Source organism: Macaca fascicularis, chromosome 16 (assembly GCF_037993035.2).
Source record: "Macaca fascicularis isolate 582-1 chromosome 16, T2T-MFA8v1.1".
NCBI classification, from domain to species: Eukaryota; Metazoa; Chordata; class Mammalia; order Primates; family Cercopithecidae; genus Macaca; species Macaca fascicularis.
In genome coordinates, this window is record NC_088390.1 from 61,423,125 (window position 1) to 61,440,626 (window position 17,502).

The window sequence follows — 17,502 nt, forward strand, 5'->3', positions numbered from 1 at the left end:
AGGGGTCTGACTGGGGGCTGTGGAGAAGGCATTTAGTGCTGCGTTTAAAACTTGGACACTGGGCTGGGCGCGGTGGCTCATGCCTGTAATCCCAGCACTTTGGGAGGCCAAGGCGGGCAGATGACCTGAGGTCAGGAGTTTGAGACCAGCCTGGCCAACATGGTGAAACCCCATCTCTACTAAAAATGCAAAAATTAGCTGGGCGAGGTGGCATGTGTCTGTAATCCCAGCTACTTGGGAGTCTGAGGCAAGAAAATCGCTTGAACTCAGGAGGCGGAGGAGCCTAGGGGATAGAATGAGACTCTGTCGCCGAAAAAAAAGATAGTAAAATAAAACTTAGACACTGGCTGCGTGAAGTGGCGCATGCCTGAAATCCCAGCACTTTTGGAGGCCGAGGTAGGGCCTTGAGCCCAGGAGTTTGAGACCAGCCTGGGCAACATAGTGAGACCCTGCCTCTACCAAAGAGAAGAAATTAGCTAGGTGTGGTAGTGCGCCTGTAGTCTCAGCTACTCGGGAGGCTGAGGTGGGAGGATCACGTGAGCCTGAGAGGTTGAGGCTTCAGTAAGCTGTGATCACGCCACTACACTCCAGCTTGTTGGGTGACAGAGCAAGACCCTGTCTCAAAAACAACAACTTGGACATTTGTGTCACTTATGACTTGCTGATAACCTCTCTGAGCATGTTTCTTTTTTTTGTTTGTTTGTTTGTTTGTTTTGAGACAGAGTCCTGCTCTGTCACCCAGGCTGGAGTACAGTGGCGCAATCTCTCAGCTCACTGAAACCTCCGCCTCCCAGGTTGAAGTGATTCTCTTGCCTCGGTCTCCTGAGTAGCTGGGATTACAGGCATGCACCACCACACCCGGCTAATTTTTGTATTTTTAGTAGAGATGGGGTTTCTCTATGTTGAGGCTGGTCTTGAACTCCTGACCTCAGGTGATTCGCCTGCCTCGGCCTCCCAAAGTGCTGAGATTACAGGCGTAAGCCACCGCGCCCAGCCTATTGTTGTTTCTTTAATTTTTTTTTTTTTTTTTTTTGTGACGGAGTCTCGCTCTGTTGCCCAGGCTGGAGTGCAGTGGTGTGATCTTGGCTTACTGCAAGCTCCACCTCCCGGGTTCAAGCCATTCTCCTGCCTCAGCCTCCCGAGTAGCTGGGACTACAGGAGCCTGCCACCATGCCCGGCTATTTTTTTGTATTTTTAGTAGAGATGAGGTTTCACCATGTTAGCCAGGATGGTCTCGATCTCCTGACCTTGCGATCCGCCCGCCTCGGCCTCCCAAAGTGCTGGGATTACAGGCGTGAGCCACTGCACCTGGCTTGTTGTTGTTGTTGTTTTGTTTTGTTTTTGAGATGGAGTCTCACTCTGTCACCCGGGCTGGAGTGCAGTGGCGCGATCTTGGCTCACTGCAACCTCCGCCTTCTGGGTTCAAGCGATTCTCCTGCCTCAGCCTCCCAAGTAGCTGGGATTACAGGCACACACCACCACACCCAGCTAATTTTTGTATTTTTAGTAGAGACGGAGTTTCACCATGTTGGTTGGCCAGGACGGTCTTGATCTCTTGACCTTGTGATCCGCCCTCCTTGGCCTCCCAAAGTGCTGGGATTACAGGTGTCAGCCACTGCACCCAGCAGGCACCAGGCCCTTTGTAGGTGGGAGCTGGAGAGAATGGGATGTTAACATCTATAGAGCACCTACTGTGTGTCAGAGGCTTTGTCTGTGTTTTACAAATTTTAATCCCTGCAATCCTGGAAGAGGGACATTATCCCCACTTACACAGAGGACACAGTGCTGGGGGAGGTTAAAGTACTGCAGAATCATGACTGTAGGATTGTAAAGCCGGGCTGTTTTCCACCATCCAGATAGGCGGCTTTGAGAGGGGATTGTGGGGCACACTCTTGGGTATGGGAAGTGTGGGGGGTGGGGTTTAGTGCTGACTGAAAGCCCCTTCCCCACTGCGGAGGCCCTTTCTCTGCCTTAGAACCTACCTTTCCCCGGTAGGGGGCGTAGGAAGGCACAAGCCATACCCCCTCCTCTCTGTTTTGGATCCTGAGGGTTGGAGAGAAAGAAAGATAAGGGGCCTGGGCCAGATCTCGGTCCTGTCCTGGAAGCTGTGGATACAATCTGTTCACACCATCCCCACCCCCAAATCTGCCCGCTGTAGCCCACGAGAGTTTGCAGAACTCAGCGGGCACCCTCCCCCCCATCTCCAGACAGACACTGAAGGAACAAAGTGTAAAAGCCACAGTTCTTATTCTTAATTTGTTTCAATTTGTGGATGGAAGCAAAGAAGTTGCAAGCCATCAACAGAGGAGCTGAGGATGGGAGCCCTGAGAGGGTGGCTGCATATTTGCTTCATATGCCTAGAGACTGGAGAACGCCCGAGGGTCTGGGTGAGCCCAGAAAGGAGGAGGTTGTGTCCTTCCCTTCTTCCTATGCTCTGCCACTTCCTCCCTGTTGCAGTCTGTGCATCTTCCCAGCTTCCCACTCTTTCCCTGGACAATAGGAGGGACAGCCCAGGCGGAGGGACAGCCCAGGCAGAGGGAGTGCTGCCTAGCAATGCCTTTTTTGGAGTCTGAAATGTAGAGTCAGCCAAAAGACCATGACATGGAGTTTTTAATGAAAATGGGGTCCCTCACCTTTTATCTCCCAGCAAGGATAATGCACAGATTCCCTCTGGACAAGATCCCAGCATGGACAGGGGGAGGGGACTCAGGGAAGGAAGCCCATCTTCCTTTTAGGTGGGTCAGGGCCGAGGTATTGTGTCTACCCCATGCCAAGGGATGTGTCGCCTGTGGGGCTGTACCAGTGCAGGCCCGACTGCCCTTTGAGGGAGTAGTGTCTGTGGGAAGAGGAAGTGGTTCCCATCTCTAAGTCATTTTGGGGCAGTGCCTTCTTCCTCCTCCTCCTCTGTGGAGTTGGGGCACAGCCAAGGATTGGGCCTCCCAGGGTAGATTGGAGGCCACTCAACCTTTGGCTGTCAGAAATAGAGGTGCCCCCCTCCCCATTTTGACTTCTGGGTTGCTGGAAACCTCAACCAGCATACAGACCAAGGGCCCTCCATGGGCAGGAGTCTTAAAGCACAGTTCTTCCTGTGTGGCCTTGGGCAGGTCACCCAAGCTCTCTCCAAATGTTTCCTCCTCCTTAAAGCAACTTCTGGCTGGACACAGTGGCTCACACCTGTAATCCCAGCATTTTAGGAAGCAAAGGTGGGAGGATTGCTTGAGCATAGGAGTTCGAGACCACCCTTGGGCAACAGCAAAACCCCATCTCTACAGAATATACAAAAATTAGCTGGGCATGCTGGTGTGCACCTGTAATCCCAGCTACTTGGGAGGCTGAGGCATGAGAATTGCTTGAATCCGGGAGATGGAGGTTGCAGTGGGCCGAGATCACACCACTGCACTCTAGCCTGGGTGACAGAATGAGACTCTGTCTCAAATAAATAAATAAAAATTAAAAAAAAAAAGCAAAACTTCTAATCTCTCCCTGGCTGGGCGAGTTGCTGTGAGGCCATGGTTGCCCGCTTCCTGCTGAGGCCCTTGGTGAGTTTCACATACCCAGCAAGGCTGTGATAGTGAGGGGCAGGGTAGAGCTGGGCACTGTCTTGCGGGATGACACCACTCTGTACTGGGACCCAGTGTCCACCTGGCACTGGGCCTCATGATTTCCTGTTTGTTGTCCCCTCCAGATGGGGTTGGGGAAAGGAGGGGGCCCTGCCTGGCACAAGTGGGGGCCAGTTCAGCCCACACCTGCTGAGGGCTTACTAAATGCAAAGCCCTGAGAAGGAGCTGAGGGAGGGATAAGGCTGAGCAGGATGGGGCCCCAGGCCTGCAGACAGCTGCCACTGGAGGCCCCCAACCCCAGCTGCGGGCCAGAGCCTTCTTTGTTTCCCACTTCTCCCACTGCCCCAGGACACCGTGTTCTGCTCTGACCTGCCCCATGACCTTGCTGTTGCCCAGAACGGGCCTCTTGCCCTAACTTCTCTCCAGCTCCGGAAATCCTATCTATCCTTCAAGGAACATCTTGAATACCGCCTCTTCCCAGAAATCTTCACAGATGTTCCCCCTTCCTTGCCACACTCTGCCTCCCTACTTAGAATGCTTCTGCGTCCTTATTTATTTTTTAACAACACTCATCTCTCTACCATGAAGTTGCTTCTCCCGTTCCTGCCATGAGCTGTAACCATTTAGGACATCTTTTCCTGACCACAAGGTCTTTGATGGCAGGGACAGAGTCTTAAGTCCCTTAGCACCTTGCAGCTGTGAGCACAGGGCCTTGCTCCATCATTTGAAAGATCCCGAGGGCATAGAAGCACTCCGTCCTCTTCCCCATTAGTCTCATCCACTGTCAAGATTTGCATACCTGCCCCCAGATCCCAGCGTTCCATCTGCAGCCCTGACTGCACTTCAGGGCCCCACACCCACCTGTCCAGTAGCCCAGTGGACTTCTCTGCTTTGCAGTCTCAGGAACTTCATTGATGCATAAGCCACACAAAGTCTCTTTGCTACCTCTTTTCCCATACCCCCCTACCCCACTCCCGCATGTTGATTATACCACCTTTAAAATATCTATTGAATCCACCTTCCTCTGTCCATCAGCACTTCTAGTTTCCTAGGCCAAGTCGCCCTTGTCTGCTGCCTGGACTTCTGCAGTAGCTTTTACCTGGTCTCTCTTGCCCTCCTATAATCCATTCTTCACACAACTGCTGGAAAGATCTTTTCACACTGTAAATCTGATCTTACCTTTCCTTTGCTTGGAACCTTTCTATGGCTTTTCCTTGCATTTAGGATAAAATCCAAAAGCCTTATTGAGGCCTATAAGCCCCCCTGGTCTGGCCTGAGCCCACCTCTGCAGCCTGATCTTATGCACCTTTTCCTTTTGAATTTTATGCTCCATCATCCTAGCCTTCTGCCAGTTCTTTCGTGAACGCACCAGCTTCTGTAACCCCAAGGCCTTTGCACAGACTCACCCTTTAACTGGAACTACACTCCTTTCTATTCTTTGCCCGATTAACTTATAAACTTTCTCTTACGGTAGGTCTGTTTTATTTGAGTTCTTCCCTAATTTAGTTCAACCTAAATTAGGTACCTATGTTAATTCTCCAGAGCATAATACCATTTATCTCAGTTTGCAATTGTGTGTGTATATAGTGATTATTTGCCTAATGGCTGTTGCTCCCTAAGGTCTACAAGGGCACGTTCCCCAGGGTGTCCACATGGAAAGTGCTCAGAAAAATACCTTGAATCAGCCTAGCTTGGTAAGAACATGGGCTTTGGCAGCAGGAAGTTCAAATACCTGCTCTACTCTTTATTATTAGTAATGTGATCTTGGACAACCCACATAGCCTTGCTAAGACCTGTTTTATTTGTAAAACTTATCTCTTGGAGTTGCTGTGAGGATAAAATGACAACATATATAAAGAGCCAGGCTTCTTCTAGAAGAATATCCTTGGGTAGCATGTACATTTCCACGCTTCCTTTTAGAGAGTGGGGGTAATAGGATACCCGCTCCTCCAGGGGTATCCCCTCTTTCTAGGGACCTGCCCAAGCTAGGTCTTTCTTCCAGTGGAACGTGCATCCCGAGGGTTTCCAGGATGAAGCAGTCAACTGGAAGGCGACAGCTCCTCCTTTTCTCTCTCCAGAGCTGGACAGTGCACCAGGGGCCGATACTGGTTCCCCAGCTGGGAGACACCCTGGGCGGGGCTTTGCTCGCCGGAAGCACGCAGAGCGTGGGGAGGACAGCCCTCTCGGCTTGTGTTTGTGCCAACAGCACCCGCGCTGCCGCGTCGGGTTCCGGCGGCCGTAGTCACACATGATGTCACAGACAATGACACAAGCCGGTGTCTCATTCCGACACAGCGTCTGAGCTGCACAATGTCACACCCGGGTGCCAAACACTTGGCCCCGCGCGCCCCGGCCCTACGCCTCCCGCCGCCGCTCTCCACGTCTCCGGGGGAGGTGGCCCGGTCCGGCCGGGCAGGGGGCTGGCGAGCGGGTGATGTCACGGGCAGCGGTGGGTGGGTCACTCGGAGGTGAGGCGCCGCCAGGCGAGTTCAGCGAGAGTTCAGCCGCATTGCATTAGGCAAATGAGGCCCGGCTTGGGTGGGGGTGTGTGTTAAGGGGAGGACACCGGGACCACCCCCCTCTTCCCCGCCCCACCACCTCCTCCACCACGGCATCGCTCGGCCAGGGACTGACCAAACCTTGGGGGAGCCTGGGAGCCGGAACTGGGACAAGGGAAGACGCCCGTCTCTCTTCCGTCCTTGTCCCCCCCGCAGCCCCCTCCTCTCCCTGTACTCGGCCTCCCTCTGTACTCTGTGTACTCCTCCTCTGGTACCTTTCCTCCTTCTCCTCTCCTCTCCTCCCCCTTCCCAGGCTGCCCCTACTCGCCCGTCCACATGCCGCCTCTCCCTCTAGGTTCCCTGCGTTTCTCCCACTGCAGCCGGACCCGCTGGGAATGGGTTAAGCCAGGGGCGGTGCCTGGACGGGGCGGGGCGGAGGCAAGGGGGTGGTACCCGGAGGGGAGGGGGCGCGTAGAGCTAGGGTGGGGGGGCTGTGGCGCGCACCACCGGAGACCGAGCGAGCCGCCGGCTGCCCCTGGCCTGGAAGAGGTGGAACCGCGCGGGATCCCCACCCCCACCCGGAATCCTCGCCACGGAGAATCCCTGGAGAAGCCCCGGATCCCCGGCGGGGAGGAGGAAGTGCTCGTTGACCCCCGCCCCGCGCTGATCCCGCCCCCGGCCTGCGGACTTGGGGAGCCGCGGTACTCTGCCTCGGACGCCACGAGACTCTAGACGGGAGTCCCCTCGAGGTGAAGCCGCTAAGTTCCCGGGCCCCGCCAGGCTTCTCTGGGAGAGCCGAGGGACCCCCGCTCCCAGCACACACAACTTCCCAGCTTTTCACCGGGACTGGCGGAGCGGCCGGCGGACTTAGACGCGGGGACTTAAGGGCAGGGGGCGCCCCCCTGCCTGGGTCACCATTCGGGGCGAGGGGACGTCTCCTCGCCCCCAGCTGCTCTGCTCGGATGGCGCCGCCGGCTGAGTGACGGGGTCGGCGCACAGGACTTCCCAGCTCGGACCTCTTGCCTTCGAGGGGGAAGATGTACGAGAGTGTAGAAGTGGGGGGTCCCACCCCTAACCCCTTCCTAGTGGTGGATTTTTATAATCAGAACCGGGCCTGTTTGCTCCCAGAGAAGGGGCTCCCCGCCCCGGGTCCGTACTCCACCCCGCTCCGGACTCCGCTTTGGAATGGCTCAAACCACTGTACGTACCGGCCTCTCCCTCTGCTGTTGTAGGGGGTGGGAGTGGGCGGTAGGGCTTCCACTACTACTCGGGCGTGAGAGTCCCGGGGTGCAGTGGAGGTCTTGTCTCTACCTTTCACTTAATCCATGTTGCCCTTGCTGGACAACTGAACCCTGCCCCCAGCACTCCCCTCCCCAGTAACCCTGAGTGCAATTTCTGTTAGATTAGGGCTGAGAAACTTTGAGGGTTCCTTCTTTCAAGAAACATTCCTTCATCTCTTGTTTCACTTCTTCCGGGAGAAATGAAGCCCAAGCCCCTTGCCCGCAGTTTATATCTTCTTGCCTGGAATCCAGTAGCTTCACAGCAGGCTGGAGGGTGGGGTAAAGGTCCTGTCTGTGTGGGTTTGTCTGCTCCCGGGGGAGGGGCCGCCTCCCCAGATCCCACACTTGCCAAAGCCCGAGGGAGAGCCCCTTCCTGAGCGACAGCTGCTGCCCCCAGCCCTTGCTCTTGCGTCATTAAAGTGGGTGTCAGGGGAGCCCTCGATATCTTTGGTATTGACAGTAGGGTGTGGCAGAAAGGGGCAACTTCATCAGGCACCCGTCTGCCACCCAAACCTTCCATCTTGGCAAGGGGCACTGGGTCCTTGTGGGAGTGTTGTCCTGGCCCCAGACACTTGGCTGTCATCTTTGAGGCTTTCATCCCCAGGAGTGGAGGGGAGAAGCTGCTCTGGTGAGAAGAATCCTTCTCCCCCTAATCCTAATCCGGTTTGTTCTCTGGGGGATGAGTTTGTTTTTGTGGGTCTGGGGCTGCTCTGGAAATGAGGACTGCATCCCTTCCCAGCTCTGCCACCAAGTCCTTTTGTTACCCTGACTTCACTTGGGGATAGGGCCAGGTCCTGGGCTGTCCCTTCCTAAGAGGGGCACTGATGAGAATCCTAGCATCCTGGCAGCCTGGTCACCTGCTCTTCTTGTTGCCCCCTGCCTGGGTGCAAGCTCCTCTGGGAGGAAGGGCTCTGTGCACACGCAGGAGCTCGGCGCACCAGGGTGTACACCTGGGCATTTTCCTGCACAGCTGTGAGGCAGTGTACACTGGGTGGGCGGGAGCAGGCGCAAGGTGGGTTATTGTTAGATGGCTCAGGTTTCTTCCCCTACTGGGCTTTGGGCTCTTCACTGGAGGGGAAGCTCTTCCCTGGAGGATCTCCCACCTTCCCAGACCTGCTGCCTCCCTCCTGCCTGCCAGGGACGAGGGCTGGAGTGGGTCTCGAGGGGGCCTGGCAGATTGGAGAAGGTTGAAGGGCAAAGGACTTACCCCATCTGAAGCCCCTCTTGCTGGGAGAAGAGAGACCTGAGATGGACAGACAGCCCACCTCTGCCCTCCCAGAGCCACCTCTGTCCCAGCTTTTCCTATTGTCCTGCCCCCGACCTTTGCCTCCAGGGCTGAATCTGCTGTGTGGCTGTAGACACAGGAGGGAGGGTATCGACCGACCGTTGACTTTGGAGGAAGAGAGAGTGAGAGGATGACTCTAGGACCCTTTTTCTCATTCTCCCAGTGCTGGAGCAAGACCCCCCTCGCCTAGGGGGATAGTTGGGGCAGGGCTGCCAGAGTCACCCCTTCCACTGCCTTGGCCACCTTCTCCAGAGGGCTGGAGAGAAGCTGGGATCTGAGACCTTGGGCTCCAGCCCTTGTCTTTTCATAGCCCATGGGAACAGCTCAGCTCTTCCTGGCCCAGAACTGGAGGGGGAGGAGGATCACAGAGAGTAGGACAGGCAGTGTACTGGTGAGCCTTGCTTCCCCTAAACCACTGGACATGGGGAAGTGGAGTCCTGTCCCCACACCCGTGCTGGGGTGGGGTAGTAGACCTAGAGACCTGGGCTCCCAGTTCCCATAGTCTGAGCGTGGGTGTGCATGTAAGTCAGTGAGGTCTCAGTGGACTCGGGTCCTGAGGCTGTGGGGCTGGCAGTGATGGGGGTCTGGGGGCTTGCCTTGAAGCACAGGAAGGACCTGGAGTCTGAGGGTGGCAACTAGACTCCATCTAGAATATGTGGGGCCAACGCCCCCACCTTGGAAGGGACCCCTTGGGTGTGTGGAAGCCCTCTGGTGACTGGAGCCGCCTCCAGCCCCCTCTTGGGGAATGCTCCACTCCCCCTTCACTGCCACTGAAGGTGGGAAGAGCAGGTTGGCTGTGGGAGGAGGTGGCCTCCTGGGTTCTGCAGGGCCCTAGGGACCTTGCCTCCCTCCCCAGAGCCCCCATTTCGGTGCATTAGAGGACAAGGGGGGTGTACAGGATGTGGCTCCCCATCTGTCTCCCACCAATCTCCGCCACTCACACCTCCGCCCGCTCCCAGACGTCCAAGAATGTGAAGCACGTGGATGCCCGTAGTTGGGGGAGGGGGAGATGCTTATCAGGCGGCCGCTGGGCTAGGGGCCTTCTTCCGCTGCTGCGGTACAACCAGAGCTACCCCCGCCTCTCCCCGGGAGGAGGAAGGGCGGTACAGAGGGCCCTACGCCCCCTCCCCAACCGTCCCCAGGGGCTGCGAGTGGAGCTGCGGAGGAGCGGGCGCCAGCTGGATTGGGAGGGGAGCCGCTGGCCGGGGGCCCGGCTGATTTCCTGCTGATCTCCTCCAGGAAACCGGCCCCTTGTGCGGGCCTGCGAACGGCTCGGGGGCGTGGGGAATCCGGAGTGGAGCGCTCTGCGCCGCCCGCCCTACCAGAATGGGGAGCGAGGGAGGGGCACCCTGGCAGCGTCGGCGGGAGGGGACGCCTGGCTTCCTGGGTCAGTTCCAGTCCTCTGTGGGGCGCTGGAACTTTGAGCTGAGAAGGTGTGGTTCTCTAGCCTGAGTCCTTCTGCAGGAAGAGGAGAGATTGGTGGGCTGGGCCTCTGGGGAGGGAGGTCAGCAGGGAGGGGCCAGGCCCGGGCAATCCCTCCCACGTTGGTGTCCCTCCCGGCCCCACCTGTGTGTGCAGGGAGTTATGGCTGTGTCCTACCTCTTGCAGAGGTTGTGAGGATTCCGGAGTCCCCCACACCTCCGCCTTGATCCTTGTACCTCACCTCCTTGGGTTGCTGGCTGGAGGCCTGGGGAGGTGGGGCCTCGAGCTCTGGGCTCAAAGGGCAGAGCAGGGAAACCTCAGAGCTGGGTTACCTGGGTGACAGGTGGGGATGTGCTGGAGGGTAGGGGGCAGGCTTGTTACAGCCTCCAAGGCAGCCAAGCTGCCATTGGGTAGGCTAAAAGGAGGCCTTGCCTAGCCTAAACTGTAGTCCTCGCCTCTGGTCATCTCTCCCATTCTGCCAAAAAATGATTTTAAAAAGCACATTCTTTCAGTTCTGTAAACACCCTCTGTTGGACTTTGCTTTAGCTCCACGTTTTTATGGGTCTTTACCCTCTGGTCTGTCCCAGGCCTTGGAGCTGTTTACCCCTCCTTCTGGTATCCCCCATGACTCCCCATACCCTAGCTCCCCTCCTGACACCCCACTCTGTGCCCCAAACCTCCCTCAGTCCTTTCTCCCTTTCCAGTCTGTTTCATTTTAGAAGTGGGGCCTTGGGAGAGGCGGGGCCCAGGGCGAACGGTGGATTAGGAGGGGTGGGGAGGTCGGTGCCTTCTTCCTCTGCTGGTCGGAGTGCTCAGCGAGATTCTAGACCATGGTCCCCCCAGCCCTCCACATACCCCCTTGCCCTTGATCCCCCTCCCCCCGCCAGTCTGGATTGTCTATTGTTACTGCTTTTACGTCTTGGAAAAAGTTAGCACAACAAAGGGCTCCTTTGTGGCTCACCCCTTCTGCCTCCTGGCCTCACCCAGGCCCCCCAACCCCACCTCCCCCCAGCAGCTGTTCTCAGGCCTCTCAGCCTGTCTGATTTGCTTGTCTGGCCTGGGGAGAATGAGGTGGGAGAAAACCAGGCCAGGGCAGTTGGTGTTGGGGTGAGGAGCAGACGGGGGTGGGGGGTGGGCAGGGGGAGACGGGGGAGGTCAGGAGAGAATCTACTGGGCTGGGGGCAGTGTGGTCATCAACTGTCCCATTGCCGCAGGCTGGTCTGGGGCAGGGAAGGGGATGAGGGGCCATAGCAGTGCTGGTCAGCCAGGCTGGCCAGGAAGTGGTGCCCAGGTACTACTAAGAGCCAGGAAAGCCCTGCCGAGGTTGTTGGCCTAGTTCCCTGTCATCAGCCGCCTAGTAGCTCCCCCTGTGTCTGCAGGTAAGGGCAGAGGGTGGTAGCACAGAGTCAGCCCCTGGTGTTCCCATGCTTCCTTCCCCTGTGCCCCAACTTTAGGGCCATGTGATTTGGGGCCATGTGACTCATGTCTGTAAGGTACCTGGGCCAGGCGCTGTGGGCACCTTTAAATGCCAGCCAGTTTCATGTGCTGGAGTTTGGGGTAGGGCTCAGTAGGACTGTGGAATATGGGAGGAGGCAGGGATCTGTCTACTTGGCGAGGCATCCTCATCCATCCTTGGCCCTGGACAAGTGGACTTGAACGTGGTAGGCCTCAGGACGATGCTGGGTGGCCCCTTGGGAATCTGGGATTGCCTCAGTCATAGTTCTTATCTTGCACCCAACACCCTTAGCTGCCCAGGCTTTGGACACAGATAGCCCCTGCCCAACCCAGCCCTGTTCTGCCTACAGTGATGGGTGGCATGGAGCCAGGCACTGGGGAGGATTTGGCCAGTGAGGGCTGCCCCTGCTGTCTGGGTCACCCCTCCTGGCTGCCCTCTTGGAGCTGAATAACAGAAGGGGAGGGGTACTAACCCGGACATGGTATTGAGGCCAGACAGACAGAGCATTGATGGGAACAGACCCCCTTTGTCATGCCGTCTCTCCCCAGATGGGGGGTACCCAGAATGATGGGATTCTGGGGCCCTGGGGACTCTTCTCCCTGTATTCAGGGTGTCTCCCTGCCTATCTCAGGGAGACACCTCCTGCTCTGCCCAGCATTTGTGACTCTTGTTTGCACCCCCTGCCTTGGGTCCCTGGCCCTGGGATTGTTTGGGTGGAGGAGGGGCTGTGGCTGCTGGCAGAATGGGGTGGAGGGGGGAGCGGAAGCAGAGGGGGCGGGGGAGTGGCCAGCTTTGAATATCCTGTTGACCCCAGTTTCCTCTGCCCCCGGCTTGTGTCCTCTTCCCTCCCTCCTCTTCAAGCCTTAACTCCTTCCTAACTCGGGGGAGAACGGGGCCAGGCCGCCCAGGGGCAAGAGCTTTAGAATCAGGGTGACCCCCACCCCTACTCCCCAAGCACAGTCACGGCACACATACAAATCTGATGGTTTATCATTGTCTCTTTGTGGTTTTGAAGGTGTGGGTCCTAGGAATCCGGAGGAGTGATGGGGCGCTGGAGGCTTCATTGGCAGCCTCCTTCCCTGAGTCTGGCTGGGGAGTCCCAGTTTTCTTAAGACTTGAATCCTGCCAGCAGTGGTGAGGCTGGGAGAGGCTCTTAGGAGGGACTGTGAGGCAGGGTGGAGCTTGGTACTAAGGATGGCGGCCTAGGTCTCTAACTGCCCCTCCCCTCTTCTCTCTCTAGCCATTGAGACCCAGAGCAGCAGTTCTGAAGAGATAGTGCCCAGCCCTCCCTCGCCGCCCCCTCTACCCCGCATCTACAAGCCTTGCTTTGTCTGTCAGGACAAGTCCTCAGGCTACCACTATGGGGTCAGCGCCTGTGAGGGCTGCAAGGTGAGTTGAAGGGGTCATTGGGAAGGACAGCTTGATGAGGTCAGTGGGATATCCCCACTTCCGTGTCCTGGGAGTGTGCAGTTGGGGTGGGGGGTGTCCCTGAAGTTGCTGCTGTTGTTTTTCTGTGGAAGTTGGCAATAAGCAGGGACACCTACCATAGGTCCTGCCCCATAAATGTGCAGGGCTCCCTCAAACCAGAGGTCCCCTCCTGCCTCAGCTCCTTTCCCTTTCTCCATCCTCCAGCTGGCAGGGCGTATGCCTGCTCTGCCACCGCTGCCCAGGTTGCCATGGTGAGCTGGCTGCCGACTGGCTCTTGGCTGGGGACCCAGGAGGCCTCCCTCGGCGGCCCTGCCTGAACCTCACCATGGCAGCCTGGCAGGAGGCAGTTAGGAGCAGGCACCGTGCCTTGGCTTCCCCTTCAGGTGCCCGGGCTGTGGGCTCCCCGGTGTCTGGCTGAATTTCCCCACCCTCACGTTAGGTGCCAGGGTGCAGGTGTACCCGGTCCTTAGCAGCCCTGTGCCCAGCTTCTCCTCCTTTCCCCGGGGCCTGAGCCTCTGTGTGCATTTCTTCCTCCAGATATTGGGGCTCAGAATCTGCACAGGTTTGGGCCTTGCAGCTCTGGGCTGCTCTTCAGCCTGGAGTAGCTATCCCCAGGTGTGGGACAGAGGTCAAGGGCAAAGCGCAAGGCCTCAGGCTGTGTGTCTGCCTGTCCTGTCTGGTTGTTCCTGGTCTCTTCTTCATCTGTCCGCCTGTCTCTCTGGTCACCCTGTATGTGGAGCCCCTGGCCAGCCTGGGTTTGTCTGTGATGGGCCGGCGCACGCCTGTCTCGGTGAACTCGCATCTTTCTGCCTTGCTCCTGAGTGCATGTGTGTGTTCGCCTCCATTTCTCTGGCCAGCCCGTGTATCTGACTCCTGGCCTCTTCGGGCTTGTCTTCTCTTCCTGTGTTCTGAGTTCAGGGCTGTGGGTTCCAGATTCCTGGCTGTTTCCCAGTTAGCCCCATGTCTTCCTCTTTCTGACTCACCAGCAGCCCTGAGGTCCTTTCCCTGGAAGGGAGGAGTCAGATGTGTGCTGTGGGTTGGGGGAAGACTCCTGCCCATCCTGCGGCGTTGAGGCGGGTACTGGGATTCTCCTGAGGAGGATCCTTTTAGGTGAATCATTCTCCCCAGCTTTTCTGGCCTGCTCAGGTAGGCGATGGGCAAAGGCTTGGGGGTAGCAGCTGGCCTGGCCCTCCTCCCCTAGACTGAGACTATAGCCAGGCACTGCTGCCACTGTGGGTGTGGACAACCTGACTCCCTCCCCTCCATACCCAGGGCTTCTTCCGCCGCAGCATCCAGAAGAACATGGTGTACACGTGTCACCGGGACAAGAACTGCATCATCAACAAGGTGACCCGGAACCGCTGCCAGTACTGCCGACTGCAGAAGTGCTTCGAAGTGGGCATGTCCAAGGAGTGTGAGTGCCATGGGGCAAGAGCCGAGTCCCGCCTGAGCTGGGGCCTCAGGTGCTCCTAAAGACCAAGGGAGCAGGGCTCTGTGGATGTGTGTGCACATGCATGAACACGCATGCCGTGGTGTGCGGGCTCACGGTTGAGGATGGTTTGTGTGTAGCCGCAAGGACCTGTTTGCGAGTCTGGCTGGCTGTGTGTGCATGGGCAGGTCTGTGCTCCAGGACCGTGTGTGTGTAACCGTTCCTGTTTCTGCGCGTCTGGCTGTGTGTGCATGGGCAGGTCTGTGCTCCAGGACCGTGTGTGTGTAACCGTTCCTGTTTCTGCGCGTCTGGCTGTGTGTGCATGGGCAGGTCTGTGCTCCAGGACCGTGTGTGTGTAACCGTTCCTGTTTCTGCACGTCTGGCTGTGTGTGCATGGGCAGGTCTGTGCTCCAGGACCGTGTGTGTGTAACTGTTCCTGTTTCTGCGCGTCTGGCTGTGTGTGCATGGGCAGGTCTGTGCTCCAGGACCGTGTGTGTGTAACCGTTCCTGTTTCTGCGCGTCTGGCTGTGTGTGCATGGGCAGGTCTGTGCTCCAGGACCGTGTGTGTGTAACCGTTCCTGTTTCTGCACGTCTGGCTGTGTGTGCATGGGCAGGTCTGTGCTCCAGGACCGTGTGTGTGTAACCGTTCCTGTTTCTGCGCGTCTGGCTGTGTGTGCATGGGCAGGTCTGTGCTCCAGGACCGTGTGTGTGTAACTGTTCCTGTTTCTGCGCGTCTGGCTGTGTGTGCTTTTGCGCATGTGTGCATGTGTGTTTGCTCCAGGATGGCTTTCTTCCAGGCCTTGCTTGGCTTTGGGGTGGGGCTCAGAGGCATAGTTAGTCCCTTCTGATTGTGAGTCTTAGGGGAGGGGCTTGAATTCTGAGGGGTGCTTGGCTGGACTTATGTGTGTACGGGGGGGTGGAGGGGCTGGCACAAGGATCCAGAAGCCATTGTCTAGTTAAGCCTGGGATCCAGAGTTGGAAGAAAGAATTGGGACTTCTCAGATCCCAGAGGAAACGGGGTTTCCACTTTGGGCTCAGCTGAGGCCTGATGGAGGGAGGGAAGGAAAGGCTGGACAGGGAGACCCTCTTGTGTTGAATCATGGGTGTTGCCCTGGTGACCGGTGATTGATGATGTCAGAGATAAATGACGCTGACAGACGCCTCCTTGTCTGCGTGGCCGTTGCCATGGAGCCTGAGCCTTGGGGGATGGGATGGGGGAGGGGGCTGCAGGACCCCCAGCCCTTTGTGGGGAGGGTAGTGGGGAGGGGGCACGGGTGAGATGGTTCTGACTGTTGGACGAAGAGCCCCGGACAGGAAAGGAGGGGACTGGAGTGTCCTGCCACAGGAGGCTGGGGGTGCCTTGTCCTGAGCCCAGGAAGTGATGGGTCCTGCTGCAAGAGTGGGTGACAACTCGAGACCCACAAGCCTGGAACCCTTCGCTTAAGGGCTGTCACCTCCTCTTCGCTCTGTTTGTGCCACCTTCTGCTCTTTTCATGGCAGAAGGACCAGGGTGGGGACCCCGTCTCCCTCCCACCAACTCCCCTTCTCCCTCCCACCGCCAACTCCCCCTCTCCCGGCTGCTCTGTGCCCCGGAGCTGAGCAGCTGCCATTTCAATAGAATTAAAGCTTCCGAATGATAAACGTCTTGTCACAGCTGCAATTTTCTCTTCCCAAATTATCCCCCCACTCTCCCTCTCCCTCTCCCTTCTCTCCCCTGCACTTTATTGAATTTGCAGAATCGACATGAGTGATCTCCAAATTATGCCAGCTACCCCCTCCTCGCTACCCCCTCCCTGAGCCCCTCCCCCACCCTCCCTTCCTCCCGCGTCAGCAGCCACCACCACCAGCCCTGTGAGTGATTGTGTGTCTGGGATAATCGGCTGGTAACGACCCCATCGCTTCTTTAAAGCCGAGTGGTGTGTGCGGCTCAGCGCCCCTGGTGATTTGTCAGCTCCCCAACTAATGGGCCAAGAGATTCTTCCTGCCGGGCCCCCCACTCTCAGGCTGGGGAGCCCTACTCCCCACTTGCCCCAGGAGCTGCTCAGAGCCAGTCCCAAGGGACCCCCAGGGAGACTGCAGCTGGGAGGGCTGGGTGAGTGGAGGTGGGAGAAGGACCTTCCTGGGGAAAGAGGAGGCAGAGCACCGAGGAGGGAGACACCGGCGCCTGGAGTGTGAGCTGGAGTAGACGCGTGGGGGACAGCACTCGCCTGGCTGCGGGGGTGTGTGTGCAGGGCCACAGCTGTGCTCATAGGGCTTCTGGGGCCGAACTTGCTGTGTGGGTTGGGTGGGCATGGAGGGCTGGAGTGCGTGGCGATGCCTTGCCTGCCTGTGAATGCGTGCTGTGTGCGTGTGCTTACAAGCCGGGGTGACCTCCTCAGCAGCTGGCGGCTCTCTGTCAGGCTGGGGGTGGACGAGGCCCTAAGCAGCCTGCAGCTGCCCTCTAACCCCCTCTGCCCTCCACAGCTGTGAGAAATGACCGAAACAAGAAGAAGAAGGAGGTGCCCAAGCCTGAGTGCTCCGAGAGCTACACGCTGACGCCGGAGGTGGGGGAGCTCATTGAGAAGGTGCGCAAAGCGCACCAGGAAACCTTCCCTGCCCTCTGCCAGCTGGGCAAATACACTACGGTATGGCTTTCCCCTGGCCTGCAGGGAGGGATGTGCCCTGGGCCGCAGGGCCAGGACGGGCCCCTCTCAGACACCCCTTCTTGTGCCAGGCATTTCCTCCTCCCCCCTGGCTGGATCTCTTCGTCCTTCCCTTTCCCTCTCTTCTCCCTCCCGCTGCTGCCTCTTCCTAAGGAGCTCCCAGGAAGTGAAGGCTAGGTAGAGGGCAGGCCTGTGGGGGCTGGAGCCAGGCCGAGAAGGGGTGCCATACAGAAGAAGGCCCTCACTCTCCCTCCTCCCCCAGAACAACAGCTCAGAACAACGTGTCTCTCTGGACATTGACCTCTGGGACAAGTTCAGTGAACTCTCCACCAAGTGCATCATTAAGACTGTGGAGTTCGCCAAGCAGCTGCCCGGCTTCACCACCCTCACCATCGCCGACCAGATCACCCTCCTCAAGGCTGCCTGCCTGGACATCCTGGTGAGGGTCTGCACTCTGTCCCCCAGGCACTGCCCCTGTGTCCTGGGTAGATGGCCTTCCAGC

The 17,502-nt window shown here is 57.8% G+C and overlaps 1 protein-coding gene across 7 annotated transcripts in view; it reads left to right on the forward strand.

The window, feature by feature from the left end:
• RARA (retinoic acid receptor alpha) overlaps positions 1-17,502 on the forward strand; it is a 48,979-nt gene that overhangs the window by 26,403 nt on the left and 5,074 nt on the right. For 4 of the 7 annotated variants that reach the window (XM_005584091.4, XM_005584092.4, XM_065531537.1 and 1 more), the window contains exons 3-6: positions 12,742-12,890; positions 14,202-14,343; positions 16,822-16,982; positions 17,263-17,439. In XM_005584091.4, the coding sequence (XP_005584148.1) occupies positions 12,742-12,890; positions 14,202-14,343; positions 16,822-16,982; positions 17,263-17,439 (629 nt within the window). Of the gene's footprint in view, positions 1-6,748; positions 11,707-12,516; positions 12,636-12,741; positions 12,891-14,201; positions 14,344-16,821; positions 16,983-17,262; positions 17,440-17,502 lie in introns of those variants that run through there. The other 3 variants (XM_074019559.1, XM_074019558.1, XM_005584093.4) reach the window with 3 other exon arrangements.